Source organism: Esox lucius, chromosome 11, assembly GCF_011004845.1.
Source record: "Esox lucius isolate fEsoLuc1 chromosome 11, fEsoLuc1.pri, whole genome shotgun sequence".
NCBI classification, from domain to species: domain Eukaryota; kingdom Metazoa; phylum Chordata; class Actinopteri; order Esociformes; family Esocidae; genus Esox; species Esox lucius.
The window spans coordinates 7,577,098-7,596,812 of record NC_047579.1 but is presented as its reverse complement, the minus strand read 5'-3'; the positions used below and the strand labels follow the sequence as shown (position 1 = coordinate 7,596,812).

The 19,715-nt window shown below is 41.3% G+C and overlaps 2 protein-coding genes across 3 annotated transcripts in view; both read right to left on the bottom strand.

The window, feature by feature from the left end:
* Window positions 1-19,715, bottom strand: part of LOC109615482 (zinc finger protein 501-like) — a 1,152,720-nt gene that overhangs the window by 559,571 nt on the left and 573,434 nt on the right. The gene's annotated exons all lie outside the window — the stretch shown is intronic.
* LOC117595286 (gastrula zinc finger protein XlCGF28.1-like) overlaps window positions 19,436-19,715 on the bottom strand; it is a gene marked incomplete at its 3' end in the record, with an annotated part of 42,146 nt that continues 41,866 nt past the window's right edge. The window contains exon 5 of the mRNA XM_034295517.1: window positions 19,436-19,641. Within this exon, the coding sequence (XP_034151408.1) occupies window positions 19,436-19,641 (206 nt within the window). The remainder of the gene's footprint in view (window positions 19,642-19,715) is intronic.

Here is a 19,715-nt window from a genome sequence, read left to right as displayed (position 1 = left end):
TCTCTCCTGTCTCCCAGAGTCCCAAACAGACATCATCAGCAGGAGTAGTCAATTAATATAAAAGGGCATGACATCATTTCCCTTAACAAGTTCATTACAACATGTTTAATGAACTTGGTTGTTCATGAAAATATTTGAATTGTTGATCATTTTGAAGTTTAATTTAGTTTTGAGAAATAAAATGTAACTCCTTGCTCACAAATGATAGTCTTGTTAGCCCCCCGGCACAGCTCCTGCAGCCGGGCAAGAACTTTCTCTTGGTCACTGGGAAGAAATGCCGTTGAACAGTTAAACCTGAATCGTTGCTAAATCCAACTGAGACTTTGAACAGGTTTTCCCCACTGGAGTCAGAGTCAAGGCCCGAGCCGTCTTCGGAGGGGAATGATCCGCAGGCATGTTCTACCGGTGGCCCGGAAAAACTGAAAACTTTAGTCATCAGCGATTCCATTACCCACAGTATTAGACTAAAGAATAAGCCGGCGATCATACACTGTTTACCGGGGGATAAAGCCACCGACGTAGCCGCAAATCTGGGGTTGGTGCTAGCGAAGTCTAAAACTGGCAAATATAGAGAGTACAGAGATACTCGTTGGCACCAACGACGTTAGGATGAAACAGTCAGAGGTTACAAAGCAGAACATAGCATCAGCGTGTAAACTAGCTAGAAAGATGTGTCGGCATCGAGTAATTGTCTCTGGCCCCCTCCCAGCTAGGGGTGGTGACGAGCTCTACAGCAGACTTGCGCAACTCAATCGCTGGCTGAAAACGGAGTTCTGCCCGTCGCAGGAGGTAGAGTTTGTAAATAACTGGCTTTCTTTTTGGGACTCTCCCAGAAATAGGGCCAGGCCTGATCTGCTGAGGAGCAATGGACTCCATCCTAGCTGGAGTGGTGCTCTTCTTTTATCTAGGAACATTGACAGGAGTCTCACTCCTATAGCCTCACCATGAGATAGGGTGCAGGTCATGCTGTTAGTCAGCCTGCTAGCATAGTGGAGTCTGTCGATAGCATAGCCAGAGTAGTTAGTACAGCTTTACCTATTGCCACTGTGACTCGTTCCAGGCTGAGAAAAGTTAAACCATATTAAGATAAAGCCTTCCTCCACCTCGGACACAAATGAAAAAAAAAATCCCTTGCTCCAAAGGCAGTTGCAGTAAATGAATTAATCTCTGATCACAAACTAGATGTTATTGGTTTATGTGAAACGTGGCTAAAGCCTAATGAATTCATTGCCTTGAATGAGGCCTCTCCTCCTGGCTATACTAGTGATCATATCCCTCGTGCATCCCGAAAAGGAGGGGTGTTGCTAATATTTATGACAGTAAATATAAATTTAGACTCAAACATATCACTGAGTTTCATTCTTTTGAAGTTTTTCTAATGAAAGTAAACCAGTCCGATAAATCATTTTACAGAGCTACAATTTATAGGCCCCCCGGGCCATACACAATGTTCCTCAATGAGTTTCCAGGATTTTTGTCTAACCTTGTAGTCATGGCAGATAGTATTCTAATTTTTTTCGATTTCAATATTCATATGGAAAAGTCCAATGATCCTCTTCAAAAAGCCTTTGAAGCTATAATTGACTCAATGGGTTTTATCCAACATATCTCAGGTCCAACACATTGCCACAATCACACCTTAGATTTAGTCCTGTCATGAGAAATAGATATTGTAGATCTAATAATTTCCCCCCAAAATCCTGGATTATCGGATCACTGTCTTATTACATTTACCGTTAAAACAAGAAATCCACTTGCTCCGCAAACAATGAGTTTCAAAAGCCGTACTATAAATTCTCGCACTACAAATAAATTCCTTGATATTCTTACAAATTCGCTCATTAACGACAGAGTAAATAAATCTGTAAACGATCAAATCGAGGATCTTAACTCAACACTGCAAAATACATTAGACACAGTTGCACCACTAAAAACCAAAGAAATTCCCAACAAGAAACTTTCTCCCTGGTACACAGACAATACTAGAGCACTTAAGCAATCCTCCATAAAATTGGAGCCAAAGTGGCGTTCCATCAAGTTGGAAGTAATCAGACTAGCCTGGATCGACAGTACATTACAATACCGAAAATCACTCACGTCTGCTCGATCAGCTTATTTCTCCAACCTGATTGAGGTGAACAAAAACAATCCCAAATTTCTCTTTGATACAGTTGCAAAATTAACAAAAAAGCAAAGCTCAGCAAGTGAAGTGGGTTTTCACTTTAGTTGTAATGAATATATGAACTACTTTGATGAAAAGATCATCACCATTAGAAAACAAATAACTGACTCCTCCTTAAATAGCTATGGTCCTCAAAATCTCAGAATTTTTTTATACTGTATCGCTCAACACATTCACTAAATTTGTAATGAGTTCTAAACCCACAAACTCTCAGCTAGAATTCCAACAAAATTACCTAAGGAGCTATTTCCTGTGCTAGGTCAGCCAATGTTGAACATAATAAATTGCTCCCTTCCTTCCGGATGTGTACCAAACTCACTCAAAATAGCGGAATATTAACAATTATAGGCCAATATCGAACCTCCCGTTCCTCTCAAAAAACTTCGAAAAATGTGTTTCCCAACAACTGAATGCCTTCCTGAAGACAAATAAAATTTATGAAATACTCCAGTCCGGTTTCAGATCCCATCATAGTAAATTACCTTCTAATGGCCTCAGACAAAGGTTTCGCATCCGTCCTGTTGCTTCTTGATCTTAGTGCTGCTTTTGACACTGTTGATCACTCCCTTCTCTTAGAAAAACTGGAAACCCATATTGGGCTATGTGGACATGTTCTAGCCTGGTTTAAATCTTATTTATCTGAAAGATATCAGTTTGTTAGTGTGGATTGCATATCCTCTGACAAGTCAAAGATATGTTTTGGTGTTCCTCAAGGCTCGGTTCTGGGCCCTTTACTATAAATGTTCCCTCTGGGCGATGTAATCCGAAATCACAATGTCAATTTTCACTGTTATGCTGATGACACACAGTTATATATTTCAATGAAGCATGGAGAAGCCCCAAAATTAGCTACTTTGGAAGAATGAGTTTCAGATATTAGGAAGTGGATGACAGAGAATTTCTTGCTCTTAAACTCAATGAAAACAGAAAATGCTCGTTTTAGGACCCAAGAAACAAAGAGCGTTGTTAGCAGATATCACTGTGAACCTCGACGGCTGCATGGTCGTATCCCAAAAAACTGTAAAAAACCTTGGCGTTACCCTTGACCCTGACCTCTCCTTTGAAGAACATATAAAATATGTCTCAAGAGTTGCTTATTTTCATCTTCGAAACATTGCAAAAATTTGAAACTTTCTATCAAAAAATAATGCAGAAAAATAAATCCATGCTTTCGTTACTTCTAGACTAGTTTACTACAATGCTCTTCTCTCTGGTTACCCTGACAAATTAATAAATAAACTTCAATTAGTGCTGCACACGGTTGCTAGAATCATAACTAGAACAAAAAATTTGAACACATTACTCCTGTCCTGGCATCCTTACACTGGCTGCCTGTTAGGGTTAGGGCTGATTTTAAGGTTTTACTCTTAACCTATAAATCAATACATGGACTTGCTCCTACTTACCTTGCTGAAATGATCCAGTCATACATACCTACACGTAACCTTAGATCACAATATGCAGGCCTTTTAATTGTACCTAGAATTTCTAAACAAACAGCTGGCGGCAGGGCCTTTTCTCATAGAGCTCCACTCCTGTGGAATGATCTGCCAATAAAGGTTAGAAATTCAAACTCAGTGCAAACTTTCAAGTGTCTACTAAAAACTCATCTCTACAGCACGGTTTATAATTAGGTGTAGCCTGGCCCGGGGGTGAAGTTGACCAGTAGGCTTGATACTGTCCACCCTTGCGGTCTTTCCAGGTGGGCTCTCATCGCCACTGGGATGCCCTCCCTCCAATGCCTTTCGGGGGAAGTGTCACCGGCTTGTTGTTGTCTCTCTGTTGCGCACTTGGGCAATTGGGCTGTACTCTGCTGGCAATATTCGGGCCCTCATTCAGGGTGGTTGCGGTTGGTGGGTGTCCCTTTGGTTGATGCCTGGCAATGTGGGTGGATTGCCTGTCCTGCCTGTTGGGCCCTGTTGGGACCTTCTTAGGGAGTTTTTCTTAGCCACTGAAATTCAACACTACGGATGTTTGCTCCTTGGGGTTTTAGGCCGGGTGTCTCGGTAAAGCAATTTGTGACAACTGCTATTGTAAAAAGGGCTTTATAAATACATTTGATTGATTGACTAGATAATTTACTAGACAGTCCCTTCACCTGTCCCACTAGATAATTTACTAGACAGTCCCTTCACCTGTCCCTATAGATAATTTACTAGACAGTCCCTTCACCTGTCCAACTAGATAATTTACTAGACAGTCCCTTCACCTGTCCCACTAGATAATTTACTAGACAGTCCCTTCAGCTGTCCCACTAGATAATTTACTAGACAGTCCCTTCACCTGTCCCACTAGATCATTTACTTATTCAGGGAACACCATCATCCTCTAAGAGAAGAGTCCAGATCCAAAACACCCAGACACCCCATCACCTCTTGGTCAACCTGCTCCAGATCCAGAGCACACCTTGTTTACAGAGGAAAAGGAAAAGAGGAGCAGAGGGGAAGACAAGTAGAGGAAAAGAGGAAAGGAGTAGAAGGGGTGAGGAAAGGGGGAGTAGAGAAAGAAAGGTAGAGGAAAAGAAGACAAGAGGAAGTGAAAAGAATAGGAAGAGAGGAGCAGAGGGAGAGACAAGGAGAAGGGGAGGAAAGGGAAAGAGGAACATAGGAGGAGAGGAGAAGTGGAGAGAGGGAGAGGTAGGGAAGAGCAGAACGGGAGACAAGGACAGGGAGAGAGGAGGAGTGGAGGGGGGAGGAGAGGGAGGCAGGAGAAGAGTAGAATTTGAAACAAAGAAAGGATCAGGGGAGGGGAAGAATAGAGGAGAGAGGAGAATATAGAGATGGTGAGAGCAGAGGGTGAGTAAGATGGGAGTTGATTAGTGGAGGGAAAGAGGAGAGGAGCAAGGATAGAGGAGAGGACAAGAGGAGAGGACAAGAGGAGAGGAAAAGAGGAGGTGTGTGGAAGAGAATAGGTGACAAAGTAAAGAAAAGAAGAGGAAGAGTAAAGGAGACAGGAGAGGGAGGTAGAGAGGAGACACTGGATCAGAGGGGACAGAGACACCCTGAAACACAGGAGAAGATGTGTGTGTGTTTTCTGTCCATGTTTCTATCAGTTCCTGTTCACCTTGTGTGCTACATGGTTCTCTTTCTTCATGGTTAGTAGCCAAGTTAACAGGAGGAGGTTCACTAAGTTTCTGTTGTTGGACGGTCAACTGTCACATCAATCCAATGGCTTTGGTGGTCTGTGTTTAGAAAACTAGTTACAGCACCCTATACACACACACACACACACACACAGTTATATTATCATTGCTGTTTTAAAACACTTTTATTCTGTCAAATCTGGGACACTGTAATTCAGACTGAGGGAGTAATACATCGCTGACCAATGGGGTATGTGAGGATGTGTTCTTATCGTGTTTGACTAATTTATTCTGTGTTTTTACTACGATGTCCTATTGAACATAACCATGATTATAGTGAAACATCATGTTGTGTTTGACAAAGGGACCATCTGACACAGAGACACTAAGGAGTCCTCATGAACCCCAAACTCTGGATAGAGGGGCTCAGTGAATGTGATGTTGAATGTCTACAGGTGGGTCAGTGTGTCAGAGGAGACCCTGTAAGAGTGCCGGCTGGCCAGTCCAGATACACTCCTACTCTGTGGGAATCTGAGGAGGTGACAGGTATGTAAGTTGGCTTATTATTGTGCCTTACATTATGATAACCATCACAGTTCAGACTCCAGGACTTGTCATTGTGTCCAAGACAACAGTCAAGACCCAAACCTCTCCTGTTGATTCCTTTATATGTCACTCCTATATCAGCCCCTCCCCCACCACACTCTACCTCTCAGTAACAGCGTCCAGACAGACCCTCTCTACACAACACCTGTGGCCACTTCTCAAATCTCTCTGGGTGATCAGGATACGGATGCTCCTCTCTCCTCCATGTCACCTTTCTGTTCTCCTCAGACAGAGAGAGGAGTCTGTTTACTGTGTTTGGGTCCAGTGTGAGATCACAGACATCTGATGGATGAGACCAAGACAATATTACACATCATCATCATTCATATTATACACACATGCGTGTTTTATTTCTTTATTATTATTTTCTGGATATTAAGACACTCAGATAAAACGCAGAGAAACACACACAAACATACATGTGAACACACACACAAGCTGTATAAGTGTTTTGTATAATAAATCACTTACATGTCTTCAGTCCTGATTTCAACTTCCACTCCCCACCATGATCCATACTGTGGAAGAAACAGAGGAGCAGACTGTCATTCAGTGACACACAATCTGTCTAAAACATACACACACACCTGCAACACAAACCGACACACATTATACACCATCTTTGCATCACCTCTCTACTTTGTCTACATACCCCAAACCCTAATTTACAAACAACTGGGTGATGATCACTACCTACTGTAGGCTCCTGATGCACCTCCCATTCTCACCGTCCCCGCCAGCACAGCAGACACCAGCGTCAGATCCAGACACGATTCGGAACCCATCACAACATCAATCCTAGTACCCCTCCCATCATTTATGCCCACCAGGCCACGACACCCCATAAAGTCCTCCACCATTCTTACATTACCATCTGTCCACACACTCCCCCACACTTCGTTATGTGCATTAAATTCCCCACACCACATCACCTTTCCCTCATTGAATCTCCTATCAACCTCTTCCAACGTCCCCAACACCACTCGCTCACAGGGATTATAGAAATTCACTATCCCTATATTCAATGTCCTACAATTTCTATACCCACACCACCAACACCATCCTAAGCCTGCACACTCACCCCCCCTTCACTTCTTGTCCCTTTCAACACCTCATGAATCATTGCCCCGGTAACTTCAGAAATACAAAGAAACTCCCTAGCAGCACGTACCACTAGATCTATTCACACAGACTTTTTCTTAACCTGCTCACTAACATTCATTACACTACAGATGAACGCCAAGAAGCCAATCCTGTCCACTACCAACGTATTTTTACCCACAAGACATTCATGCTTATACGTCTCTGACAACACTACCTGACACCTCTCTACCATCACTTCTGACACCAACCCCCCCACCGTGTTCCTTCTCCCCACTCTCACCTGACCCCACCCACTCTCACCTGACCCCACCCACCCACTCTCACCTGACCCCACCCGCCCACTCACCTGACCCCACCCACCCGCCCACTCTCACCTGACCCCATCCCACCCCACTCTCACCTGACCCCATCCCACCCCACTCTCACCTGACCCCACCCACCCACTCTCACCTGACCCCACACACCAACTCTCACCTGACCCCACCCACCCACTCTCACCTGACCCCATCCCACCCACTCTCACCTGACCCCACCCACCCACTCTGACTGCTTCAGCATAAGTGACCTTGTTCATGACTCTATACCGCTGAGCCTCTGCTGCCTGCACCTGCACCCTACACCCACCAAATGCAGCACTGTGTTCCCCAATGCAGTTACAACACTTCACTTTATCCCCTTCCCCACATTTTCCATACTCATGTGGACCCCCGCATCTTGCACACCTCCCGAGAAACTCTGTTCTTCCTCCTCCTCAGTCATCAGCCCTCCCCTGGTCAAACCTCACCCCTCCCATGGTCAAGAATCCACTCTCCCCTTGTCAAACATCACCCATTTAAGCTTCAGCCCTCCCTTGGTCAATCGTCAGCCCTCCCCTGGTCAATCGTCAATCCTCACCTGGTCAATTGTCCGTCCTCCCCTGGTCAATCATCAGCACTCTCTTTTTGTCAATCGTGTCAGGGAAATTTCTGAAACCTGATGCATTCTTACTGATTAAAGGACTGAATCCCATTGTTTAGATAAATAGAGGAGTGTGGGAGAGGGGATCTGGTATTTGTCCTAGGGGGCATTCTTGATTGGTAACAGTAGATTATAGGGTTAATCATCTGCCTATCTGTAGGTTGTCCAGATGCTTTAAGTCCCCCTCAAGGGTTGAGAAGGTTACCCAGATGGGGGAAGACAACATGTCCCTTGTGTCAAGCCCAGGACATGTGATAAGAACAAAGGGCATATGTTTGATTGACATGAGACAGATGGGCAGCATCTTACCACACCCCTTTTTCCTCCCTTAAATACTGATGATTTTCCTGTACTAATTTAGAGATTATTCATTGTTACTTTGAAACCTGTGTATTCTCTCCTTGCAAGAATAAACTGTTTATTGTGCATTTGAGTTTTCTTCTGTCTTAACCCAATTTCGCAAATCGTTTTGATTTTAGAAATTGCCATCACAATCGTCAGCCCTCCCCTTGTCAATCATCAGTCCTCCCCTTCTCAATCGTCAATCCTACCGTTGTCAATTGTCAGCCCTCCTCCAGTCAAACATCAGCAATCCCCTTAGTAAAGTACAGATCAATTTGAAAATTATATTTTTGCGCTTAATCACCAAATGTCACCTTTATTGAAATACTGTTGTGTACTTGCTTAGCTAGATTCATTATTTTCAGTTAAGCTGTTCTGCTAAATAATTGACTACGCCACTCAATCTAGCCAAGCAAAATGTAAACATGTCTGTATGTTTAAAATGACATTTGCCCTTCTTGAGAGCCCTAGTCGTAGTCAGCCCTAAAGAACACAAGTGTGCCTTGGGCCATTGTTCTTCAGATCTTATTTTGGCCCTCTGTGTGATTGCTTGAACGTTCTCAAAGGGCACATCCCACTCAGCCAGGAACAATTAAAAAAACTAAAGAGGCAAAAGGCAGTCGTCAAGCTATTTGACCATAAAAGGACCAGTATTAAAATAAGAAGCGTGCCATACATCAGACGGGCGGTTTCCTCCTACCCCTACTAAGCGTCGTCCTCCCTTTCCTCAGAAGCCTAATCGCCCCCAGGAGTGGAGCTAATGTCTAACAAAATGAATTCAGTGCCTCAACATCAGCTGGATAAACTTAAGCAACAAGGTCCTGAAACTGTTAGACAAACGGCTGAAAGGGATCTGGATACGGATATGAAGGATGTGTTGAACATGAAAGGAATGAACCCTTATGACAAGACAAAGAAATACTCTCAACTCTTACAAAGGTATTTGTCTTTGTTGAAACAAGATGAAAATAACACTGGACACATGACCCTCTCCCAATCAGAAACGGAGGCTACAGAACCTCTTGTTCCAGAGAGCTTACAGGAATACACCATTGATGAGCTTTTATGAGTGACATGCTCGACCATAATCCAGCACGTACCCAAAAATATGTTTATATACATTATGAATTAAATAAAGGGTTCAAAAGGAAGAGATAACTGGAATGACAAGTGGGAATTCATTAGTAATGGTAACATTTTAAAAAGCTTTAATATGATAGACTTGATCAAAAATTGAACTCACACAAGATATCCGAGGACAGAAGACCTCTATAATGGACCATTTTCTAGAGATCATGGCTGACCTCAATTTACCTCTGGCAGGTGTGGCTAATTTGTCAACAGATACAATATTTTTAATCGGTTCCCTCTAAAAGACACTCATTTGAACAGAATGGTTAAAATTTTCTGAATAAATACACAATTGATAATTGTAATGTAATGAGATTTATTTTATTTTTTTAAATACATTTGACAAAAAAACGTACCATTTATGGTCTTCTTTAAATATTTGTCTTAAACATGCACACTGAGTATTAGTTTTTAAAGGGAGTACGTTTAAAAACATTAGATATTTTCTAACAAAACAATCTACCGTGACATCATTACTTGAAATAACATCTTCATATGAAAGCCCCCTGTCTCTTCGACAAAGACAGAAAATACAATGATAACCACAGGTTGTAGAAAATTCATCCTGTAATTGTTTAGTGCTGTAATATATCTTGAATCCATTTCTGATTAAAAATGTCTTCACAGATATGGGAGAATGAGAAAATCCCAGTGGAAACACGTACGAATCAAACAAAGTTGTGATTTTTCTGCCTTCTTTCTCTTCTAAAGTCAGTGTTCCCCTGGCATGTATAGTGAGGGAAAACATTATTTGATCCCCTGTTGATTTTGTACTTTTGCCCACTGACAAAGAAATGTCACTGAAATGTCACTGATCATTTTCATGGTAGGTTTATTTTAACAGTGAGAGACAGAATAACAACAAAAATATCCAGAAAAACGCATGTCAAAAATTTTATAAATTTATTTGCATTTTAATGAGTGAAATAAGTATTCGACACCTCTGCAAAACATGACTTAGTACTTAGTAGCCAAACCCTTTTTGGCAATCACAGAGGTCAGACATTTCTTTATAGTTGGCCACCAGGTTTGCACACATCTCAGGAGGGATTTTGTACCACTCCTCCAAGTCATTTAGGTTTCGAGGCTGACGTTTGGCAACTCCAACCTTCAGCTCCCCCCACAGATTTTTTTATGGGATTCTGGAGACTGGCTAGGCCACTCCAGGACCTTAGTGTGCGTCTTCTTCAGCCACTCCTTTGTTGCCTTGGCCGTGTGATTTGAGTCATTGCCATGCTGGAATATCCATCCACGACCCATTTTCAATACCCTGGCTGAGGGAAGTAGGTTCTCATCCAAGATTTAACGGTACATGGCCCCGTCCATCGTCCCTTTGATTCGGTGAAGTTGTCCTGTCCCCTTAGCAGAAAAACACCCCCAAAGCATAATGTTTCCACCTCCATGTTTGACGGTGGGGATGGTGTTCTTTCCTCCTCCTCCAAACACGGCAAGTTGAGTTGATGCCAAAGAGCATGATTTTGGTCTCATCGGACCACAACACTTTCACACAGTTCTCCTCTGAATCATTCAGATGTTCACTGGCAACCTTCAGACGGGCCTGCACATGTGCTTTCTTGAGCAGGAGGACCTTGCAGGTGCTGCAGGATTTCTCTTTGGACAGCTTTTTGGTCAAACGCTTACAGAATAATCATCTGAGGAGTCTCTAAAGCATTTGGAAATACATTAGATACTTATAGAGGAATGGGTGGGGATAAGAATCTGCATGGTCATACCATAAAAACAACAAATGTTCCTTATCCATCCTACCCCCTATAGTGTATCTTCCTCTATCCTGTCCTAAAACCCATTGATCAGCATCTACCCCATCCAGCTAAAGATTTACGTTTACCTCAGCACCTCATACTTCCTTTACCACAACACAACCCACATTCCTTTTCTTATCTAAACATGGGGACTCAATACTTTAATCAATAAGAATACAACATTTCAAGAAATCTCCCTGATAAATCTGATTGAATGATTGCTTCTGTGGACAGGTGTCTTTTATACAGGAAACACATTGAGATTAAGAGCACTACCTTTAAGAGTGTGCTCCTAATCTCAGCTATTAATGATTTAATCATCTCAGCTATCAAATATGAAAAGAAATCACAGAAAAACATATCTAACTCATGATACTGCAACCTGAGTAACCATTGCAAAATATATTTTCACAACTTCTCATTATCAAATCCAAACACAAAAATCTGTACAATTCTTCCAAACAATTCTTGCCTCATGGAACTTCGAGCTCCAATATCTTGTATTTCTGCCATATTCAACTTCCTGTTAAAGATCTAAAAATGTTCACAGGTTGCACATTTTGTCCAACCTTCGCAAAGTTTTTGCAGAGATGATCTACAAGCGAAGCCTAACAAAAGATACTTGGTGGATTTTTGATTTGCAAAGTTGTTTGCCCATTGCAGCCAATCAAAGATGGCGGCGAAGCCGCCTAACAGGAAGTGAGTGACTTTCACAGCAACCATTTGTCTGATTGTCATGAAACTTGGTATCCTTGGTCGGAATGAGGTGTCGTGGAGGTGCGCGTATGTCACCTGCCAACAACTTTCTGTGTCCGAGAATTTCACAGGAAGTGAGGGCGTTTCTCAGCAACAGTTTTTCGGATTGTCAGCAAACGTGGTGTCTGTGGTAGGTTGGAATGTGGGGCTGATTGGCCATGTGGGGGCACTGTTTCGGAAAATTTGTTGGGCCTACTATCGGGCTTGCGTGGCCAATCCTTGTTTGCGGTCTGTTTGCTTGGAACCCTAATTGCTGTTTGCAGCTGTATTAAACTTTTTATTTCCTTTCACTTATTCAGGGCTCTCTGAGGTGAATGAAGAAAGACTGGCAACTGCCACATCAAACTGTAAGGCTCGCGAAAGGAGATGGACTTGCTGGGGCAAAGATCCACTTGCAAGCTGATCTCTGCTGACCTGATTTTTCTGCACACTGTCACAGTCAGTATCCCCAAGAACATCAACTCAAGGTTTATATTACACATTTTGTATTTCTACACAAATCATTCATGTTTTTTATAAAGTATATTATTGTTTTGGGAAAGTGTGCCAAGCTTTGATGGTTTTGTGGTGTTGACTACCTTTTGCTGATTGCAGTGGGTGTGTTGGAGGCTACAGTTCAGCAACTGCCCATCTATAGTATTGGAAACACTGCTACATTATAGTACCGTATAGGATGTTGTGTCCTGGTTATATTTACAATCTGGCCTTCATATCATGGTCACATAGTTTTCAATTGGACAGTTAATCAACCCTCCTACCCCCGTAACTATTCAGTAATTCATTCTGTAAAATAAAGTATTAAAATACCACTGCACCATAAAAGGTCTGGCTGGTTCTGTATTGGAAAGAATATTGCTTTCAACAGGGGCGTAGCACCAAATTCTGGGCCCTGTATACTCTCAATGTCAGAGGGCCCCCTACACATGCCATTGTACGATGCGGGTTAGCAAAATGAAAATTCAATTTTGAAGGATTTTTTAAAAATTATTATTTGAATATAAACAAGTATAAATAGTGTTTAAATCTATAATCAAATCAGATTATAGTAATGACTGGTTCTTTCATTAACCACCTGAATTGATGCATTTGGCCTACTTGTGCTCAAATACCTTTAAACCTTAGGCTACATCGGGTTTGTGTACTAACATTTTGATCCATGATACTGATGCAAGTTTTAAATTAAAAACATTTATTTTTGAACAGGAGAACACGAGACAACTGTACCCTCAGAAACCAATCAAATAAGCTAAGCCTGCCATAGTGAAAAAAAAAGTCAACTATAAAAAAATAAAAGTCAAATGAGATGTAATCTACATCCCAGTAAATCCCCACTGACGAGTCTTTTTGTTTGCGAAATCAGTGATGAGATGTAAAGTCCAACTGTTTGGCCAATTGGCTTTCAATTGACAGAATGGCAAAGCTGTTTAGTCTATCCTGGCCCATTGTTGATCTCAGTTAGTTTTTTACAAGTTTTAACTTGCTGAAAGCCCATTCACCTCCTGCAACTGTGACAGGAAGTGTGCAGAAAATCCTTAAAACAATGCAAAGCTCTCCAAAAATGCTCTGCAGCTGCATCTTCCAGATGGCATTGAGGAGCTCAAGAGAGGACAGAGTTTTTGAAAATGTAGCATCATAAATGGTGCGGAAGTGTAGCACTTCATTTTCAAATTTTTCTGAGAGATCCGTGTCATACATTTTTGCCAGTGTCTGGCATGCTTCTTTTATCTGCTCTGCAGTCATATCTGTCAGCTTCAGAATAGGAGCAAATGTTTCACATGTCTTTGCTGTGGTCTGAAATCTGGCACTCAATGCACTGATGATGCTATCCATTGCAACAAAAAATATTTTCTGCCCTGTCTTCAGTAGTTGCATCTTCTTGTGTCATCTCATCAGGCATGCGTTTCCTTTTGCGCTTCCGTCTCTCTTCAGTCCAAAAATGATCAGGGACATCCATTGTTTGCGCTACTAGGGAGGCCTCTGCAAGCAGTGAGTCCCATCTAACACGAAGAGCCTGCATTTCCTCTTGTAGTGCCTTGATGTTTGCAGCCTGAACATCCAGAGGAATTTTCTCCTGCCTGAAGAATTACATTTCGGTTTTCAATGCACTGCAAAATCTTTACCCACACAGTGAGCAGGACGATAGCGTCAAAGGTCTTGAAGTAACTTATCAAACCATTTGCCTCAGACTTGGCTTCACTTGCTAAACTGCAGGTGGCTAAGACACATTCCAGTGCCTCGAGGATGGAGGGCAAGTGCACTGCCACAACTCGTACTGCAGCAATGCGGGTACTCCATCGAGTGTCAGAGAGACGATGAAGAGAGAACCCTGTCTTTTCTTTCAGGATTGCCCATCGCTCTCGGCTAGCACTGAAAAGATTATAGAGACGGTTTACAGAGCCAAAAAATGTTGCAACCTCTGGACATGACTCAGCTGCATGGACACCAACCAGGTTGAGGGTGTAGGAAGCACAGGGAGAGAATGTAGCAAGTGGATTGACTTTTAACATCTGAGCTTGTACTCCTTTCACCTTTCCAGACATGTTGGCTCCATTATCATAGCCTTGTCCTCTACAGTCTTGTAAAGGTATGCCATTGGACTGCAACACTTCTAGAATCATTTCAGAAATTTCCTGGCCTGTCTTTTTGTGAAAATCTTTGAATTCAATAAACCTCTCAACTCTCTTCCAAACACAGTTGTCTTCTTTGTCTTGATGTACATATCGTATCAATAGCACATTCTGTTCTGTATGAGATATGTCTGGTTTTGAGTCACATATGATAGAGTAATATATTGCATCTTCTCTTTCTTTCAGGATAGTGTTGAGCACTCTCTTGCCACAGATCTCAATGAACTCGTTCTGGGTGTCTGGACTTAGGTAATGAGTTAAACGTGACCCTTTCTTTTTTTGCCTTACTTTTTCTAAGTGCTCCTGTAAGAGGGGATCATAATGGGCCAACAACTCAAGAGTTCCAAGAAAATTGCCATTATGTACATCATCCAAATTTGAGGTTTTGCCTCTGAATGCAAGATTTCTTGAAGCTAAATAAAGAGTTACATCTAAAAGCCTCTCTAAGATCTTGGTATGCTTCTCTGCTTCTGTCTGGAACTGTTTTTGAAGGTGCCCATCAACTCCTGTAGCTACCAATAATGAGTGCTGAAGGCTTTTCCATTTTACATAGCACTGCTTATGGGGAGTGTGTGTCTCAGGTTCAGGGAACTTTCTATACATTTTTTGCCATTTGATGTCTGCCAACTTAAGTCCATCCTTGCTGTTCAGTGCACTTTTAGATGGCCTAGTCTGCTCATGTGAGAACAGAAGGCATGGGATACAGAATAGAGCATTTGCACTTTCACTGTTAATCAGCCAGTCCCTCCTAATCTTCTCCTGCCCATTGGCCGACTTAACCTATTGAAGATAGCTAGGGAATGCTTTGCCATCCTTGTCTTTGGGTGCCATTTTGGTCTCCACTTTGACTAGCCAGTCTGCAAACTAGAGTATCTCTCTGCTGAGCAGTTAGCTTCTCTGGCCACAGTCCTGGGTCCTCTGACAACTCCTCTTCATTTCCCTCACTTTGCCCTTCCTTTTCTCTCTCCCCAGCCTCTTAATTTCCCTCACTTTGCCCTTCCTTTTCTCTCTCCCCAGCCTCCTCACTACTCTCAAATACATCTACAAGCATGAACATTATTTATGTTAGCCTCAACCTTATTGTAGTCTCACATGTATTAATTCATCCTACTTGATAATAGTACTATAATAGTAGTACTATAATAGTAGTAGTATGTCGTAGTATGATAGTAGTATGATAATAGTAGACTGCTGCTCATTTCAGTTGAAACTGCTACAGCACATGATTGTTGGTAATAACTTAAAGTTGCCTCTATGAGCTCACCTTCTCTCACATCATCAGACTCGCACCCTGCCTTGTCTTCTGCATCAAGTGCAGAACTTTCTACATCCACAAGCACAAAAAATAGGTATTAGCCCCTTAACGTACAAAAAAACAACCTACTTGTTAAAGCAAGCTCACTTTGTATTCCAAGAGCCATTTCAGTGCAAGACAAAGCGCTAAAAAGAATTAAACATGTGATCAAGCATTGCGTATTATGTTGACAGTTTGGACTAAGCTTTAGGCTGTCAACCAAGTGTCCACAATAGGGCTTAACAGAGCTTGAAATCTACCATTACGAACAAGTACAAAGATAACATAACTATTATTAGTAGAAATTAACTGGAATTTGGTGATAATTTCAACAAACTATCATATCCAAACATAAATATAAAAAAAAAATGTTTAAGACTAATGTAAACAACATGATCTTTTATCAGATTTATTTTAGAGTAGAACTTTAAAACTTTAACTCTTGTACTGAACCATTAATTCTTCCACGGAATAACAAAAACATGAATGTTGAGTAAAATATTACTCATCATTACACTTTATGTAGTTTGCAAGCTCAAGTGTGTCGTCAGTACTCCAGGGTTGAAGAAATCATCACTGCATGTGATGGAGGAATGCACAGTGCATGTAGGGGGCGTGGCCTCAGTAGCCCTGCAGTGTGCATGTGATTTAATAGTAGATATATTTAAGTGTGCTGCATTAAATCTGCTTGTTTTAGCCAAGATTATGCTACAATATATTTTCCTCAACTATATTTAAGTTCCCTGTTAAAGGAATAACCTTTCAGTTTTGTAAATTCCCATTAATTCCCTTATATTCCTGTTAACTCCCATGGAAATTTTCAAAATTTGAAAATTCCCAGAATTTTGCAACCCTATTCATTGGCTTTGATAACATCATGAATTTATTGAACATTGACTATAGCTTTTAAGCACAGCACTGTGCTGCAATGTGCACAATTAGGAAGCAAGGGGGGAGCTCGCCCTTTGAGCAATGATCTCACCTTGTCTTTCCTCATTTCTGCTCTCAGTCTCAGCCTCATCTCCAGAACAGCAGCCAGGACTGGCCAGTGCTGCTAGTACTGCTGGTCGTGTGTCAGAACCACTGGTTGTTTCTGAAACTGGTTAATGTTGGCAACCTGACGTTAGCTAACCTGGCCTGGCCCATAATTTACTTACAGCAACAAGCAGCCTGGTTGACAAACTAAGCTTAAGATTTAACATTAGCATACATACATTAGCAGCAGCTGTCTGGAGCTGACTACGTTAACTTTAATTGGATGAAGTGCATAAGCAAACTCAGTTCACCTTTTGGAAAGAAAGCAGTCGTCAGCTGCTTCCCCTCTTTCTGCCTCCTTTCTTTTTCATTCCTTTCTTTCTTTCTTTCTTTGAAAGCCCGATTTGGGCTTTTTGCGCAACATGATCAGGCGCTCCCAGGCTCTAGACTCACTACGTTACTTGTTTGCCGCCGGCTGCGGTCTATGGGCGGACTAAACAAATTTTTTTTTGGGGGGGGGGGGGGGGTCCAGAGTGTCTGGCACTGAGTTCATTCTCTCAGTTGGTGTTAATAATATATTTTGAAATGAATAATGACATCAATTGGAGGGCCAAATTAATTCGAATTAGGCTACAAAAATGTTAAGTACAAAAAAATAATAATTTTATGGGATTGCAAAGGGCCCTCTCCCTAGACGGGGCCCTGGGTAGTCAGGCCCACTGTTCCCCCCACTACCACGCCCCTGGCCATCAATGCTGTTTATCTTATACAAATACGCATTTAGGCGGCTCTAACAGCTTTGCATGCATTCCTTGTGGCTGGGAGGTATTACCAGTTTGTATTATTATACCAAAACATATCGTAAGACTAAGAACATTGAATTTGGAACAAGAGTTCAAGACCTCAGTTGAATCAATGTTACAGTTGAGCAAGTATAGGAAACAAAGCTTGAACTCTAAACTGTTCTGGTGACTTAATGATTCACTGGTTGTAAAGATGGAGGGAACATGTCAGTAGTTAGGAGACGCTCTCCGTTTTCAACATCACACCTGACCAAACGGGTCCTGCAGACTAAGATTATCACAAATGGATTATTGCCCGGTGGTTTGGTCAGGCTACAAAGACAAAACTAGGATAGTTACAGCTGGGATCAGAGCAGGGCAGCTTGCCCTTGGAATGACAATTGTTGAAATTTGAAAAGTTGTGAACAGGCTAAAAGCATGACTTGCATTTGTAAGAAAAATACCTGTATTGATAAATACAATTAACTCATTAAGCTTCAATATACACATACTCCACCAGACATGAAAACCAACTCCAAACAATAAACATTGCTGTACAAGGGTAGAATTAGGCTCCCTTTCAGCTCATATTTTTAAAACATAGAACAAAGCAGATTTCAAAATCAAATGTGCATTGCTGACATTTACTGTACTGATACTAATAAAGGTGTTAATACTGTCAGGATAGTAACATAAAATATGAATGTGTAAATACTGTACAGTCCTACCATTTGTAATTCTTTATTTTTGAAAAGACAAATTTTAATAGTCATTTTGTGTTACTTATTTGTTATACGTTATCATTTCAGAATAAAGTTATTTTTGTAATTTAGTTGCCTAATAATTGTGCACCCTTATATATTCCCCAGAAAAATATCAAAACTCCCTGTTCACTGTTCAATGACTCACTGAAGTTCAATGATATTTTGAATTGACATAAAGCATTGTGATTGTTTTTCTGAAGATTTATTTTATTGTTGAAGAAATGTGCCTAATAATTAAGAACGCAGTGTAAACTCGTAACAAGGCATACATTCATCAATAATCTCAAGTAATCCTTTACATAAAACAATGCATTGAAACAGAATAAAACGAAAAAAATGTCTATCAAAGTTGTAACAACTAAAAATATCAGACTATTGATCAATCTGATAATGAAATGCCATCTAGACAACAAATGGGGTAAACTGTGCCACATTTTCTTCTAGCCCTACTAGATCTTGGATAATTGTGCTGTCTATTCTGGTAACACAATATCAAACTTTATTTAGGCAGTTTGTACATTAAATGAATATCAAAATGATTAAAGCCAATTTCGTGCCCTAGATACCAAAAGGTCAGATCAGAACACACAAACACACAATAACAACACAGAACACCGAAGTTATTTTTTTAACACACGCTTGCAGGCAATACTTCATACCGACATACAGAATCTATGCAAATATAGAAGGATTTAAAATTAAGAAAGACACATACAGTATAAAGTGATCCGAACAACCCAACCCCTCCTACTGTTTCCCCTTTCATGTCACCAACTCATTCTGTAAGTCTCTACCAGGATATGATGGAAGTGAGGAAGCTTCTGTTTGAGGAAGTGAGGAAGCTTCTGTGGACATATGTTTTTCTGCATTTGTTTGTTGTTATTCTGTCTCTCACTGTTCAAATAAATCTACCATTATATTATAGACTGATAATTTCTTTGGCAGTGGGAAAACATAAAATCAGCAGGGGATCAAATATTTGTTTACCTCACAGTATGTATGCGCTGGTGAACTTTAAATTTCCCGAATTGAGAGAAACACTTCCCACAGTCAGAACAGGAGTAAGGCTTATCACCAGTATGTATGTGCTGGTGAACTTTAAGGTGACCTAATTGAGAGAAACACTTCCCACAGTCAGAACAGGAGTAAGGCTTTTCACCAGTATGCATGCGCTGATGAACTTTAAGGTGACCTAATCGAGAGAAACACTTCCCACAGTCAGAACAGGAGTAAGGCTTATCACCAGTATGTATGCGCTGGTGAACTTCAAGGCGACCTAATTGAGAGAAACACTTCCCACAGTCAGAACATGAGTAAGGCTTATCACCAGTATGTATTTGCTGGTGAACT